Here is a 17,521-nt window from a genome sequence, read left to right on the forward strand (position 1 = left end):
TACCTGCTTCATCATTTGGGAGCAAGCATTGCCTTTCTCTTGAAAGTGTTATTTTTCTGCTCATTGGTTGTGGCCTTGAATGAAGTCCTAGAGGACTGCATCAATTCCGGGCAGGTTGCAAATTGCATCGTACTTTTTTTTTTTTTTTTCTCTTGAGAGGCAATATAGTATTTTGAAAAGAAATGAGGTTCCTAAGTCAAATGGATATAGGTTTTCCACCTGCTTCATGTATAATATTGGAAAGTAGTTTTAGAGCCCCCATTTTCTTTTAACTGCAGAGGCAGAATGACTTCGTTCTAATCCCCATCAGATACAAGCGCTCAGAAGTAAAATGTCATTTACAGTGTCCAGCTCACTACATTTTGGTGGTGATGATAGTAATAATAGTAGTAGTTGTTGTATTTGTGACTGTACTTTTGTGACTGTAGTCATCTTATAGCCCCACAGTCCCACGTTAACTAAATCAATTCAAGGATATAGAGAGGCAGCCAGATTGGGGGAGACAGGATGCAAAGTCAGGTTTATCTCACCACGATCTGTGCTGTTAAACATATACCATATTGTTGTGGTATTTTGGATTTTAGATTCTCTAAATCCTGGCACTCTGCATAGAGGCACTTCATTCTTAATGGGACAGTTTTTCCAAATTATATTTTTTAAAAGTTTTGATGTTTGTTTGTTTGTTTTTTTGGTTTTTTTTTGTTTTGTTTTTTTTTTTGCTGTACGCGGGCCTCTCACTGCTGTGGCCTCTCCCGTTGCGGAGCACAGGCTCCGGACACACAGGCCCCGCGGCCATGGCTCGCGGGCCCAGCCGCTCCGCGGCATGTGGGATCCTCCGGGATCGGGGCACGAACCCGCGTCCCCAGCATCGGCAGGCGGACTCTCAACCACTGCGCCACCAGGGAGACCCTTGATGTTTGTTTTTTGAAAACATGCTGGTATGTTACCTAAAAGGCACATTTTATCCTTAATATATTGATTTGTATATATTTAAACATCAGGAAATCATTTCAGCGACTTAGCTACCTGACCATCTGGCTGATTTTTCAACTTCTTTTAGGTATTTCTGGTTTCTTTGTTCTATGCATTTGATTTAAGGTAAAAGCCTATTCTCCATGAATTACATTTCTCAAGTATAGTAACTACATGGGTTATTTCTGTGCCTCTTTTAAATTGCTATTATTATTGCTAATAAAGATAATCTTAATGTCTTAACTAGTGATTTGTACTCTTTTACATCTAAAATTTAGTCTAAACTATTAATTTCATAAATCAAATTATAGAAATAGAATATTGCTGTATAATTTATAATCACATCTCATTCAATAGGAGTAATTATTTAGGAATGTAAATTCAACCAGACCTGTTACTTAATATTTATTTTTAGCCTGAGCTACGCATTTATTTCTAATTAGTAAAAGGTTATTTTTCTACCTCAGGGAGATTTAAACACTAAAAGACAAATTGGAAAAAAAAAAAAAAGCCCTGAAGTGTGATTCATTTTTCTTAGTACTACATATACTTAAAAGCACTGAAAAGGGTTCCCTTTTCTCCACACCCTCTCTTGGACTGTTAGTGGGAATGTAAATTGATACAGCCACTATGGACAACAGTATGGAGGTTCCTTAAAAAACTAAAAATAGAACTACCATACGACCCCGCAATCCCACTCCTGGGCATATACCCTGAGAAAACCATAATTCAAAAAGAGTCATGTACCGCAATGTTCATTGCAGCACTATTTACAATAGCCAGGACATGGAAACAACGTAAGTGTCCAATGATAGATGAATGGATAAAGAAGATATGGTACATATATACAATGGAATATTACTCAGCCATAAAAAGGAACGAAATTGGGTCATTTGTAGAGATGTGGATGGACCTAGAGTCTGTCATACAGAGTGAAGTAAGCCAGAAGGAGAAAAACAAATATCATATATTAATGCATATATGTGGAATCCAGAAAAATGGTACAGATGAACCTATTTGTCGGGCAGGAATAGAGACGTAGGCATAGAGAATGGACGTGTGGACACGGGGGAATGGGAGGGTGGGATGAGTTGGGAGATTAGGTTTGACATAAATACACTACCATGTGTAAAGCAGATAGCTAGTGGCAACCTGCTATATAGCATAGGGAGCTCACCTGGGTGCTCTGTGACGACCTAGATGGGTGGGATGGAGGTGGGGTGGGAGGAAGGTCCAAGAGGGAGGGGATATGGGTATACATGTAGCTGATTCACTTCATTGTACAGCAGAAAGTAACACAACATTGTAAAGCAATTTTACTCCAATTTTAAAAAAAATCACTGAAGATCTCAGAACACTACTTAAAATTATATTATTTATCGGGACATGCAGGACTATTTACTAGTTTTATATTATGTTTATTAGATAAGAAGTATTGTGATTCTATGGCCTGTGGTAGTGGAACCTGCTAGGCTTTCAGAGTCCAGGGCCAGCAGACGCAGCTTGGGTGTCCACACTGGACTCCTTTGTTTCCGGCCATTTTCCCCAAGGGTTTCCAGCCTCTTCCCTCAACTAGCCATCTCATACCTTTTCAGCATATCCTTATCATCTTTAATTTAACTAGAGTATATTTTGGTTGTTTGCAACCCAGAATGCAGGTGATTGTAACAAGTACTGCCATTCCAATTTATAGATGAAGAAATTGAGCCTTACTGAGCAAATAACTTGCTTGAATTGTAGTTATATAGAAAATCCAAATCTAGACCCCATAACTGCTACTTAAGGGTTGGTTTCTTTCACTGCACACTGTTTTCCCAGTTGCCTTCAGTGGCCTCTGCAGATAATGAGATGTGGTTCCCCCTCTATGCCTCCTTGATTGAGTGCTTAATCCTATTTCCTGTTTTAATGCTTATCTGCTTAATGTCAAATGTGCCTGTCTTCCACACTAAACCGTTGAGCATCTGGAAGACAAGGATTGTATTATAGTCATCATTTTCTCTCAGACGTTTACTGGAGTGCTTGGGTGCACAGTCAGTACTAAATAAAGATTTTAATGAATGAGTGAGCAAATACGTGCATAAATTATTCAATTAACTGAAAACACCAATGTGGGTTTGAAGTTGATGCTCAAAGCATAACATTGATTTTTTAAAAACACCACTGTGCCGTTTACCAATCAAAAATTTAAAGTATTTTTTTCATAAAAGTAATTTGCTTTGAATATACAAAGATGTTCACATAGTAAGCATATATTCCATGTTACTGTTTGCCAGGCTCTTATGACAGAGATAAATAGGAATTAGTCTCCTCTTTTAGAAGTCTCACAGACTGATGGGGGAAACAAATGTTTCTGGAGCTCAGATCATGGAGCTGTGGGAAAAAGAGCTGTGGTAATCTGAAGAATGGTTAGAGCAGCAGGCCCACTGTTGGAAGTCATGGGAACCACTAACCTGGCGTGGAGATCCAGCTCTAGGCAGGGTGCTGTGCACATCAAGGACAGCAGCCAGAGCCCTTTGAAAGCTGGAGAAAAGCACAATGTGCTTTGCCTTTCCAGAACATTATAAGATTTGCTTAAAAAATAAGTTACCCATACTCTTATTCAGACATAATTATTTTTTAAAAGATTATAATCAAGGCTTGTTATAAAAAATTTTTGACTAATTTGAAATTGCTATGTGTCATATGAAACTAATAGCTAAGACTATATTTTGCTTTGGCACTAAGGTGAAATGAAGACAGATCTGTATCTTTGTTTAAGCATTAAAGCCCAATACAATAGAAGCAACAAATAAACACCTATATAAAAACATAAAAGGATATAAAATGATATATATGTATGTATATATAAAATACATATATATGTATAAACTAGGATACACATTTGTTAATAAAATTTCCATTCTTTACAAATTATGCACACCAGTAGGAGAAATATTTAACTTTATATGTTTTGTATCATTTGCAGACAATTACTACGGTACCCCAAAGCCTCCAGCAGAACCAGCACCATTGTTACTAAATGTAACAGACCAGATACTTCCTGGAGCCACTCCAAGCACTGAAGGAAAACGAAAAAGGAATAAATCAGTAAGCAACATGGAGAAAGCAAGCATAGAGCCTCCTGAGGAGGAAGAGGAAGAGAGGCCTGTGGTCAATGGAAATGGAGTAGTAGTAACACCAGGTTAGTCTTTTACATTTGTTATAGGTTCATCAGCTCTTCTAGATGTAGCTGAATATAGACTATATCCCTGTGTTCAAATGTATATTTTTTTCACATATATATGTTCAGGTGTGTGTGTGTGTGTGTGTGTGTAATGATTGTAGTTATCTTCAGGGAGACAAGATTATGATATCAAAAGGAAAGGACATGATTCTTGTATCCAATTTATTAGTTTTAATTTTGACATATCAAGGAATCCATTCAACTTCTTCAGTATCTGGTTTCACTTATACAATATTAATGGCAATATAGTGAGTGGTTTATATCTTAGAAGGTGTTACAAGTCATGAATATGATTGTGTGACACTGCAAAATTTTTGTTAATTAATATTAGATATAATCTATCCTTAGAAATCTTACTATATACTTTCAGCTCTGTGAATAGAGTTTGTGTCATGTTATTTAGTTAATGGCGTCAATGAATACAGTCCACAGAGTAACCACAGCTACATAATGCCCATGTATTTATCCCCCCATCCTTACCACCTAGTCTGACAATTTGTAGAAAGCATCTTCACAAGTGACACTGTGAAGGCAATTACCCTTGAACAAGGGAAAGACTTGTTATCCCTTTAATTTATTATCTGTCATATCACATATATAAAAAAAGTATTAGACAGATATAAAGTGTGTTTTTGCAAGGTATGGATTTGCAATTTTCTTATACTTACTAATGTAGTGCCAAAATTTTTATTTATAAGATAGATTTTTTAAATAATCTTATTCATAATTAAATGTTACCCAAACTAAACTATGGCATTCTCTTTGCCTATAATCTTGGAATAAGTTTCCAAAGTTTTGTTTTAGGTATTGTTTAATAATGACATATCATTATTTTAATGGGCATTGAAAATCAAAGGGCTGTGTTAAAACTGTTGAAAAAACATTAACACATGTACCTTGCATACATATTATTCTTAAGATATTTCCTACAACTAGTTTGATGTCTGTACTTTTACTTATTACTGTACTGCTTCTATAGTGACATAATGTTTGAATTTTCATACCCAATTATTTTTATCAAAGAAAAGCTTCATAAGCCTATTTTTTTTACCTTCCTTTTCCATAATACCTGTAAAAATGTTCTTCATTAAACATAAGGAGACCAAAATTCAGTATGTGTCAATCAAGGTGTAAAACCTTAAAAAGTGGTTTCCTCTTGGTTACTCAGAGGAGGGTAACTTCCTCCATTAATATATTGGTTAAGAACTTATTCTCTGACCCTAGCAGTCATTGATTTCTGGGTACAAATGCTAAAAATCACTATGGGTGCATAATGTAACTTGTTTACTGTAATATGATCTGGTAATTTTCAAGCAATTAGATACCTTCTCTTTTTTGATTCTGAAATGTCTCTGTCAAAATATTTACTTTTCATCATGTAATGGATTTAAATTAAGTTGATAGGACATCGTTTTCTTAGTTGATCTTTTATGTGAGAAGCAAAACAATTCAGCTAAATGGAAGCAAGTAATCACAAAAGAAGTCGAAGTTGGGTGTCAAAGAGCAGTTATAGAATTTCTTACTGGTTAACACCTTATAGTTAAAAATGTAAAATATATGGCCTTGGTTAGGCCCAAATAATTGATTTGTATTTCATTTCTACTCTGTATAGGGCAAATCAAATGAAGCATTCTTTTTTTTTTTTTTTTTTTTTTTTGCGGTACGCGGGCCTCTCACTGTTGTGGCCTCTCCCGTTGTGGAGCACAGGCTCCGGATGTGCAGGCTCAGCGGCCATGGCTCACTGGCCCAGCCGCTCCGCGGCATGTGGGATCTTCCCGGACCGGGGCACGAACCCGTGTCCCCTGCATCGGCAGGCGGACTCTCAACCACTGCGCCACCAGGGAAGCCCCAAATGAAGCATTCTTGACCAACAGATTCTTAAACTAGAAATTTGTTTAACTGGGGGGGCACAGTGAATCTGGAAAGCTCCATTCCCTTCTATTCATACCTTAGACATGAAGAATGGGGTATTTTTATGTCTAGGAAGTTTTTAAGGCTCCAGGGAAAATGGACTGGTTTGAACTCTTCTTTACCAGCCCTAGCCATGTGACTGTCTCTGGACTTCTGAGGCTGACAATGATAGAGAACAACTGTGCAGGACAGCTTTGGGGTATCTGGATAGTCAACAGATGCCACAAACGTGGTTTTGTGAGCCTGGTTTGGCAAGTGTTCTTATGCTACTTTTTCTTTCTTATTATGGGACATGAGAGATGTATAAATTAGGCATCTCTTCACCCAGTGTTCAAAGATGGAGGAAACAGCCCCAAACCAGAAAATTGGTCCATCATCCTTTACTAGAAATCTTCTGACGAGCCCCATTTTAGAAATGTCATTGTTTTTCTTTATGTTTATCCAAGAGAAACTTTAGGATAAAACTTTTTCTTTGCCCCCCCCCTTATATACATGTATCCATCTCTTCACCATTTAAACCTCATCACATTTTTTCTAGCACAGGGTCTTTGTCCTGCCTTTGTCTTCTTCTCATATACGTTTGTTGGATACAGGACACTTCAAACAATATTGACAAAATTGTTGCTTAAATTTTAGTTAACACTGTCCTATAAGAGCCTGTAATAATAAGTAATATCAGACATCAGTTTAGAGCATAAATAATATAGTGAGGCACATTTGGAAAGGGAGAAAAGCTTACTGAGGTAATTTCATTCCATTCCAAGTAATATTGATGATAATGATAATAAACAATATTAAATAATTAACTTCTTTTGGATCTTACCATGTGCTAGGAACTCCTTAACCTCATTATGTGTATTAGTTCATTTAATTCTCCTATCAGACCTATTAGTTAGGTACTGTTTTACAGATGAGGACACTGAGGTACACTACAGTTAAATAATTTGTCCAGTAACTGGAAATAGGAAATATTACATAGGATATCTGGATCCAGAACCCATGATCTCAGTTGCTTTACTCTCCTGAGACTTATATCACCAAATAGAAACATAAATATATTTCTTAGCGATTTGTAGACACATGACCACTATTTTACTTGGACATCTTTAAACACGGAATTATAAATTTTTACCTACCAAAGGCTTCTTATTTCTTTCATTTCTGGAAATCATGTGCAAGTGAACTTATTTCCTTCTGTGGATATAAAAGATTCCTAGTTTTTTATAATATTCTGTATGTGTATAAGTACCAAACCTACCAGTCTTTAACTCCTTATATACTTTACCAAAATGAACTATTTTCTCTATGTAAATGAAGGTTTTAGAGTCCTCAATTTACCCATTACTCATTTTCTTTATCTTTTTCTCCTTTGAACTATAGTTTATAGAATTATGTATTTCTTTTTCTTTCAGACCATATCTATGTAAAGTCAGTGATCACTTATAAATAAGTAATTTCTCCATGGAGTTCTACTAATGTTATCAACGAATATATTTTATTCTAGGTTCTCTCTTTTTACTCAAAATTACATTACAGAAATGTTTCTTTCTCTGATATACGTCACTTTGGTGATGGAAATTAGTGTAGTTCTACCCTTAGAAATGTAGTTTTATCATTGTAAATAACAAAAATTACAATAAAAATAAATAATGGCAGCATCCCTTTAATGAATGCATACAGTGTGCTAGGCATATAGGACATATATTATCTCTGGTCCCATAATCACAGTATATTTGCTCAGCAAATGATATGCTGAAATTTACCTTAAGGTACTTAACTAAAATAATGGTAGCAGAGTTAAAATCTGGACCCAGGAAAACCTGAGCTCATCCTTTTCCACCATATTTCCCTGGGTTGTTAACTATGCTGAGGACAAAGAGACTTCTGACCTCCGTAAGGTAAATCACAATCCTGCAGTGCAGTGTATTTCATCTACATTGTATTCCATTACATTTGTCCTTCACGGGGTTCATAGAAGTGATATTAGCTCTAATTCTTGCAAGGATGATATATCCTTACATCATCTTAGAGAATTTGCCTTTAAACTGATATTTAAAATTCATATGCTCAGGAAACCTTCCCTTTGACATCAACCTCACCTTATGTTCAGACATCTTTAACTTGTTAGAGGTGATATCCAGCCCTGTGGCTTCAAATACTGTAGATTTACCTGCAACCTTCATTCTCTCCTGTGTTCCAGGGCCATATTTCTAACTACTGCCCACTGGACTGCGCCCACCCCAAGCATTTCTTCAGCAACTTAAATGCAACATTCCACTTAAACTCTTCTCCCATAAAACAAACAAACAAACCAACTTACAGAGTCCCTTACTGGATTTCTCTAATTCTGCTTTTTACCCAGGTAGCTCAGAGTTTGATGCTTTTCTCCCCCCAGGCTGGATATACATTATTAGGTATAAAAGATCACTGTACCTTTAGCTTTTATCTCTTCCTCCCTAATGTCACTGCCCCATCCTACATCACTCCCTCATCCCCTCATTTGTGGACCACAGTCCCCTAACTGACCTCCATCCTCCAGGCTCCATTCCTGTCAAATTCCCTGTTACTCTTCCATCAATTAAAAGGTTCTTGAACCAGCATTTGGTCACATAACTATCCTTCTCAAAACTTGGATGAATTTCTATTTCTACTGCTTCAAACTCTTTGGGCAACTGCCAGGTCCTCTCACACTTGACTGCAACACCTCTGTTATCTTTGGTTCCCATTATTCCCCAACTCTCTTCTCTCATCTGCATTCCCATACACATAAAACACCTTCACCTGTCTGACAAGCCTTTTCCACATTTGAACCTGCTATTCTTTTATTCACAATTCAATCAAAATTTTTATGTTCTCTGGAAATCACTTGTTTACTCTCGTAGTGAAAAGTTGAGACTGTTCATCTCTGAATTATTGAAGTACAACCTACACTTCTCATTCATTTAGGAAGTATTGGTTAGCTTGGTCCTTGCAGGTAACTTTTCATAATGTGCACATCTGTCATCCCCTCATAAATTGTAAACATTACCAGGACAAGGACTATTTCTACCTTTTTGTATGCCTGTCTTGGTGATTAGTATATATCATTAAATCTTTTAATTTCTTAGTAAATACTTATTTTCCAGGCAACTATACCTCTTGAGAATGTCAAAACTTTACTATATCAACATGATTAGATTTATTTCATGCTCATTTTACACTATTCAGTGTTTTCAACATGCAGTGTTTCTAAGTTTGAAAGATATGAAATTCCTAACCTTACATTTCTTCAAAAGTTGTTTGATAACAAAAGAAAGAAGTATATTTTAAGAGATGTATTCTTAGAGATGAGAACTATTAAATCTCTCTAACTGTGAAAATGACCCAAATAGATAGGTGGTTAATAAATCAGTAGATAAATTTTTTTTTTTCAACTGAACTTTTCTGAACAAAAACAAATCCTGTAAACCGTAGTAATTGGGTTAGGCTTTCTTGGATTTCTTTTATTTCATGAATTATCTGCTCAACTTTTCCGGAAAGTAATTCACTATTATATTGTAGCTTCCCCTCACCAGCTATTAGTAAGCCTAGTGCAAAGAATTAGAAATGCACATATATTTTAAAGGCAGCTAAGTCTCTCTGTTAAAACACACACATACACAATGCCAGGAGGAACAGGGCCCGTGAGAGCTACCTTCGCCAACAAAGGGAATACAGTATGTGTACACAGAGCTGCCTTCTCCAGGCCCCCAAGCCTGCAATTAGTGCAAATGAACTGCGTCTCCCAGAGAGCAAACAGAGTGTCCCTTATGTGATCACCGAGTATCCTCAGCAATGATCTCAGTTCACCATTAGGGACCCGCATCCAGGTCCTGTGCCACTTGGCACGCTGACTGTGCATGCACCATCAGTCCTGTTTCTGTGAATGAGGTCCTGTCACTGTCAAAAGAATTATGTTCTCCGTGGTGAATCTCGCTGTTTTCCTGTGAATAATGGTGCACTCTGAAAGCACCCCAGCGCCTAACCCCTGCTTATTTTGTATGGGTCCACAGAGACTGCGATGTGTGTATCCACTCAGATCTTTATCTTTTTTTTTTTTTTTTTTTGAGGGAGGAGGTTTAATTTTATTATCTTGTTCCCAAACGGTATTGGTTTTATCTCTTCACTGGAGGTGCAAATTTCTGAGGCTATTTGAAGTTAACCTTCTAAAATTAGATATTCCATTTATAAATGAGGAGCATTTGATCTTTTCTTAAAAGGATCATTGGAAAGTTCAAACTGCCCTAATGGTAAAATGCTCTGAGTATCCAGGTGTGATTATAGTAACAAGATAATCACTTTAGAGTCTGTACCTATGAACTTTAGTAGTAACTGTAACTATACCATTGGGGAAAAAAATGAAATCATGATTAATTTCAGGGATGTCTTTTTCAATCAAGGCAGACTCACTTTGTGACAAATCTGAAAGCGAAGCACTATTTGAACCTCTTTGTGCCCTCAGATTGATTCAATGTTTTTGGAATCTTGCATTCAACCTTTTGTAGAGAGTATTTTTCTGCTTCTCTGAGTGTTTATATGATGTATATGAGGGAGAGATTTATCCGTGAAGCAGGAAGGCACAGCAAGAACAGCCAGGGTCACACCGGGGTTTGTAGAGCACATGCAGAAATGTTCAGGTTCCCCAGGCATTGTTAGAGTTCAAGCTTCTTTCTAGTCATGGCCATCCATTCTCTCTAGGCCTGATATTCACCCTGTAGCCCATTTTCTTATCACATATGTCTCCTAATGGATGTGATTATAATTTCAGTGTGAAATCTTAGCTACTTTATTGTCAGACAAAAATGGCTCAAGTTATTTCTGGCTGAGGGCTGGTCTTTGGCTCTGAAGAGGGAAGTTGTCTGGATAAGGTCTCTCTGGGCACTCAGAGATAAGGGGATAACACCTTTATCTTTTACTTCCTAATTGACTTCTTACTCTCATCAAAAAATACCTTGACTCCAATTTGGCCCCAAAGAATGGCACTTGAATGATCAAGATCAAGGTTAAATAAAGCCTTCTTCCTTTTCTCTTTCAGCCCCTTTGATGCTCCTAAAACTTCAGAAGGTGATGTTATGTTTCATGTAGTACTAATCTCCTGATTTTTTTCAGAATTTTGAAAGCAAGATCTAAGAATTATTGTACATACATGTCCTATATTTCATTTCATACCTTGCTTTGGTCTATGAATATTTTCAATACTTGTTATCAGTTTCTCTCACCCCAAAGTTAGTTGAAGATTTGCGGAACTTGTTTCTATATGATAAATATCTTCAGAATTCACTACATTATGAAAACCACATAGCACATACAATTTCAAAGATATGAGGTTTCATTTTATTGCCATTATTCCAGTCTGCTTTTATTTATTTTTTTAATAGATCTTTACTGGAGTATAATTGCTTCACAATACTGTTAGTTTCTGTTTTACACCAAAGTGAATCAGCCATATGCATACATATGTCCCCATAACCCCTCCCTCTTGAGCCTCCCTCCCACCTTCCCTATCCCACCCCTCTAGTTCATTGCAAAGCACCAAGCTGATGCTATGCTATGGCTTCTCACTAGCTAACTATTTTACATTTGGTAGTATATATATGTCGATGCTACTCTCACTTTGCCCCGGCTTCCCCCTCCCACCCCGTGTCCTCAAGTCCATTCTCTATGTCTACATCTTCATTCCTGCCCTGCAACTAGGTTCATCAGTACCACTTTTCTTTTTCCTTTTTTTTTTTTTTTAGATTCCATTTATATGCGTTAGAATACGGTATTTGTTTCTCTCTTTGTGCCTTACTTCACTCTGTATCAGTCTGCTTTTATTAAAATGTTAAAAATTAATAGAAGGAAATATGCTAATTAAGGCAGCACTTCTTCTCCCCTGTCAATGGAAAATAATTCCCTCTACTAATCTTTTTAGTAATTCTTTCCAATTGAGTTTTTTATGTCTCAGGATTTCTTTCCTGTCATCTTCCACTCATAGACCTTGAATTTTTCTATTCTTATAATTCCTCATGTTGTTCTTTTAATATTCCAAAGAACTTGTAACCAATTGTGGGTTTTAGATATAGATGAAAATAATTTTGAGGTATTGAATATGCTTTCTTAATAATTCATATTTCCCTGGCTAACCTCCTAAATAGATGAGATCCAATTTGGTTACAAATATTACAGATAAAAAGTAATCTCTTTACAGGATTGGGAATTCCTGCTCTCTCAATTGATATATCATCTCAAAAATCAGCAGCATAGTTAATCATTACCCTAACTTTGCCTAATTCTAATATTTTGTTCTAGACTTGTGTTTCTTTCATGGTCTCAAATATTAAAAGGAAACATTAGCTAACATCTCAGGAAAAAAAATTATATATATATTTTTATTTTCCACAGTGTTTAAGGGCCACCCCTCCTCACTCTCATACTGTATATAAAAGGAAATCATAGTGCATTTTGTTAGAACTTAGAAAAACTTTAGGAGAAGTAAGGAGTCAGAAAATACCAACTACCAGTCAGTTATCAGCATGCCTAGAAACATCTCAGAAGGAGCAGAAAATATAATCATCTTTGCTTTGCTAACTGGATTACTAGAGCAGTGGGAGTAGAAGCAGGAGGAAAACTACTTTGCACTGTATTTCTTCTTTGTACTTTTGGATATTGTCCAAGTGCATGTTTTACTACATCAAAAAAAAGTAATTATATTTTTTCTAAGTCATGAGCAGATATTCACTAATCACTAAGATGCAAATAGTTTGGCACCCATAGTATAATTCTTCTTCTCATTTGAGAAGGTTAGGGAAAGCAAGGAGAATTGATAAGAGCACTCTTTGAGCAGTGACCTATGATGTTGACTTCTTCCAGTCAACTGGATACATAGAATGCAGGTGGCCACTGCGTGACAGCTTCCTTTCTGAAGGCAGAATGTCCTCAATTTTCACTATAGAATATGATCTATAGTATGGCCATATCAAAAATCAGTTACAATGATATTTTTCTCCTGTCCAAGATCAAGCCTGAAGTAATCAGCTTGAAGTAATTAATCAAGCTTGATTCATTTACAAGAGCCTAAAGTTCAAATTCCAAGAAATTCAGCTTCTAGTAGTGAAACAAACAGCAGTTGTGACAGCCTGCACTCCTTCCCACCTCTGACTACAATACAATAAGTCTTTATATCAACCTAACAAACATACTTTTTGATGAGATTGTTGAGTTTGCAAGAAAGCAAAGGAAATCTTCAAGCCCCACCACTTCCACCACCATGGTCACTACTACAAATGAGCAGAAACGAGTGTGGAGCAGGGCTTCCCTGGTGGTGCAGTGGTTGAGAGTCTGCCTGCCGATGCAGGGGGCGCAGGTTCATGCCCCAGTCTGGGAAGATCCCACATGCCGCGGAGTGGCTGGGCCCGTGAGCCATGGCCGCTGAGCCTGCGCGTCCGGAGCCTGTGCTCCTCAACAGGAGAGGCCACAACAATGAGAGGAGTGTGGAGCAGTCTATTGTTAGACTTGAAAGCCAAGCTTGCCCTGATGCTATATGATGAGACTAAGCTTTGGGCTAATATAAAATCAGGGAGCTATGTCTCTGATTCTGATTTAAATCAGTACCCTCAAAGATACTGGAGTGGTGCCAAGTTCATAGTTCAGTAGCAGCCCCTGGTACCCAGCAAAATCAAATGCAGAACTCTGTAGGAAAACATACAGACCTTAGAAAACATTTGTGGTTTCTGAGGATTATTTTCCCTCCTTTAAACCACTTAACACTACAGCATGTTTCAACTGAGGAAGAAAAACTCAATTTGTGCAAAGACCTTTTAAAGAAGAAACCTTAGCTTTGTGTGTATCCTTTTTTCTTTAGAAATTGCACTGTTTTTTGAAAACACCTAATATCTTTCTTTTTCATATTAATTATCCATTTTATACATATTAGTGTATACATGTCAATCCCAGTTTCCCAATTCATCCCACCACCAACACGCCCACCCCACTTTCCCCCCTTGGTGTCCATACATTTGTTCTTTACATCTGTGTCTCTATTTCTGCCTTTCAAACTAGTTCATCTGTACCATTTTTCTAGATTCCATGCATATGCGTTAATATACAATATTTGTTTTTCTCTTTCTGGCTTACTTCACTCTGTATGACAGACTGTAGGTCCATCCACATCTCTACAAATGACCCAATTTCATTCCTTTTTATGGCTGAGTAATATTCCATTGTATATATGTACCACATTTTCTTTATCCATTCGTCTGTCGATGGGCATTTAGGTTGCTTCCATGACCTGACTATTGTAAATAGTGCTGCAATGAACAATGGGGTGCATGTGTCTTTTTGAATTATGGTTTTCTCTGGGCATATGCCCAGTAGTGAGATTGCAGGGTCATAGGGTAATTCTACTTTTAGTTTTTTTAAGGAACGTCCATACTGGTCTCCATAGTGGCTAGATCAACTTACATTCCCACCAGTAGTGCAAGAGGGTTCCATTTTCTCCACACCCTCTCCAGCATTTGTTGTTTGCAGATTTTCTGATGATGCCCATTCTGACCAGTGTGAGGTGATACCTCATTGCAGTTTTGATTTGCATTTCTCTAATAATTAGTGATGTTGAGCAGCTTTTCATGTGCCTCTTGGCCATCTGTATGTCTTCTTTGGAGAGATGCCTATTTAGGTCTTCTGCCCATTTTTTGGTTGGGTTGTTTGTTTTTTTTAATATTGAGATGCATGAGCTGTTTATATATTTTGGAGATTTATCCTTTGTCTGTTGCTTCGTTTGCAAATATTTTTCTCCCATTCTGAGGGTTGTCTTTTTGTCTTGTTTATAATTTCCTTTGTTGTGCAAAAGCATTTAAGTTTCATTAGGTCCCATTACCTCCATTACTCTAGGAGGTGGGTCAAAAAAGATCTTGCTGTGATTTATGTCAAAGTGTTCTTCCTATGTTTTCCTCTAAGAGAAAACACCTAACATCTTAAAAATCATTTGAAATTGACCACATACTTTTTGTTTCAGTGGGGAGAAATCATTTAGGTTGCTTGGCTGATTTAACTACACAATTTATTTAGTGTTCTAGGTAGTAGAACTCACTGATAAAAATATATAACATTTACTGAACATCTACTATGTTCTGGTAGTTGACTGTTCTAAGCAATTTGTATACACGTCTCATCTAAACCTTATAGGTAAGTAATGTTGTTCCATTGTACATTTAAGGAAATTGAGGCATGCACAGAGTGAGTTAAATAACTTGCCCAACAGCACACCTTGAAGGACAGATTCAAACCCAGGCCGTCTCACACCAGCCTTAGCAATTATGGTTTACTGCTTCTTGTGGAGCATGTTTGTTGCTATCGAGAATGGCTAAACAAAAAGAAAAAAAAATTAATCTCAAATTATTCCTATTCTCTTTCCTTATAAGCTATAAATATGTTCCTCAATCTTCTTTTTTCCCCCATTAAATGTTCTCTAGCCATGCTTATTTCCAAAGAAATAACATGAAGACAGGAGAAATAACATAAAGACATGAGATTTATTAAAATTTGTCACAGAGCCATTAAAAATATAAGTTGCAGAGCTCTCTTACAGGGTAAAACAAATTTTGGAAATTCAAATTTTATGACTGTTCAAAGAAGTAAAATCAACAATTTCCTATCTGGCTTTAAGATATTATTTTCCCTCATGTCAAAGGATGGCAATTACAGAAAGCTGAACATTAACTGTAAGCATAGATCGTATCAAATGAAAATATGGTTAAGGTATAAAATAGGCAATCTTCTTCTTGAAATGATTTTATCTTGGTTTCTGATTATTCTTTAATAAAACCCAGTAGGGACATTCAAAACCATGGTATTCTGATTTATCCTTAGTCTTGTATCTAAAAGGCAATGTGTTAGATACTGCTAGGGTAATAAACATGTAAGTAAGTGGAATGGCTACTATACATACTGTAATATCAAAACCTGAGACTGGACAAGAACGGTAGAATTTATGCAGACTGTACTAAATGCAAAAATGCATATATTTACCTCTCTTCCCGTTAGATGGTTTTCAGTCCCTGTACTATATACAGATCTTTGAGTTCTTCTGAATTTCTTATGGGAAGAAGGAAATTATTTGCTGAATCCAACAAAACTTTAGGGTAGGAAATGTGAAAGAAACTATATTTCTTAATTCTTCACAGCAATAAAAGTGTACATAAAACATGTTTTTATATGTCATTGCTTATAAGACTGTATATTATCAACGCCTACTTTGTTTCTCAATGTTTCTATAAATTTCTAGGCAATACAACAGTCCTAGTCAAAGGGAAATTTTTCTTTATGATTATCATTCTTTAAAAATAGGTCTTCCTTTTTTATTGAAATATTTTTTGTTTCTATTGTTACGGCAAAAATAAACCCCTTGCTCTGGTTTCTAAGGCATCTAAGCAACCGAGAAATGCAAAGTGGAATGCTCAAAAAATGCCAGTGTTTGATAAAGTCTTTTCACTTAAGCAGCAAGCGTCTTGGGGGAAAATTAATTTACATATCCAAAAAATTCATGTTTGGATTTAACAATAAAACCGTGCTGAGAAATGTGTCTTAGAAGTTAAAAAGGGCAATTCTACATGACCACTGCTTAATCAAGAAATACCTTCAAACCACTATAAAAGTGAAACATGCTTGGGGTTATTTGGCTGTTTCTCTTTAGTCAGAATTTAAACAGTCTAAGGTTTCTCAAACTGCAGATCTGACATATATGAGATCTGTGTTAGGGTACATTTGCATGCATATAACTTTAAGCTGAACTCCATGGGAGGAGGGGAGTGCTAGCAAGAATAGCTACACATGCACCTTGGTTGGTCGGTAAAATCTGTTTTTTCCTATCCTTAATTACTAAAAGTATGTTTTGGTGGTACATCCAGACAATGGAATATTATTTAGTGCTGCAAATAAATGAGCTATAAAGCTATTAAAAGACATCAAGCAAACTTAAATGTGTATTACTAAATGAAAGAAGCAAATCTGAAAAGACTCCCTATACTATATGACATTCTGGAAAAGGCAAAACTATGGAGACAGTAAAAACATCAGTGGTTTCCAAGAGTTAGAGGAGAGAGAGGGATGAAAAGCAGAGCACAGAGGACTTTTAAGGCAGTGAAACTACTCTGTATATTACAGTGGTGGATGTGTGTCATTATACATTTGTTCAAACCCATAAAACATACGACACCAGGAGTGAACCCTGATGTAAACTATGGACTTTGAGTGATAATGATGTGTCACTGTAGGTTCATCAATTGTAACAAATGTACCACGCTGGTGGAGGATGTTAGTAATGGGGGAGACAATGCATTTGTGGGGACAGGGAGTATATAGGAAATTTCTGTACATTTCTCTTAATTTTGCTGTGAACTTAAAATTGATCTAAAATAT

At 36.5% G+C, this 17,521-nt stretch overlaps 1 protein-coding gene across 1 annotated transcript in view; it reads left to right on the forward strand.

Moving 5' to 3' along the window:
* MAGI2 (membrane associated guanylate kinase, WW and PDZ domain containing 2) overlaps window positions 1–17,521 on the forward strand; it is a 1,346,582-nt gene that overhangs the window by 817,552 nt on the left and 511,509 nt on the right. Inside the window, exon 4 of the mRNA XM_060107590.1 lies at window positions 3,938–4,153. Coding sequence (XP_059963573.1) covers window positions 3,938–4,153 — 216 coding nt within the window. The remainder of the gene's footprint in view (window positions 1–3,937; window positions 4,154–17,521) is intronic.

The sequence above is a fragment of the Mesoplodon densirostris genome, chromosome 9 (genome assembly GCF_025265405.1).
Source record: "Mesoplodon densirostris isolate mMesDen1 chromosome 9, mMesDen1 primary haplotype, whole genome shotgun sequence".
NCBI lineage: Eukaryota > Metazoa > Chordata > Mammalia > Artiodactyla > Ziphiidae > Mesoplodon > Mesoplodon densirostris.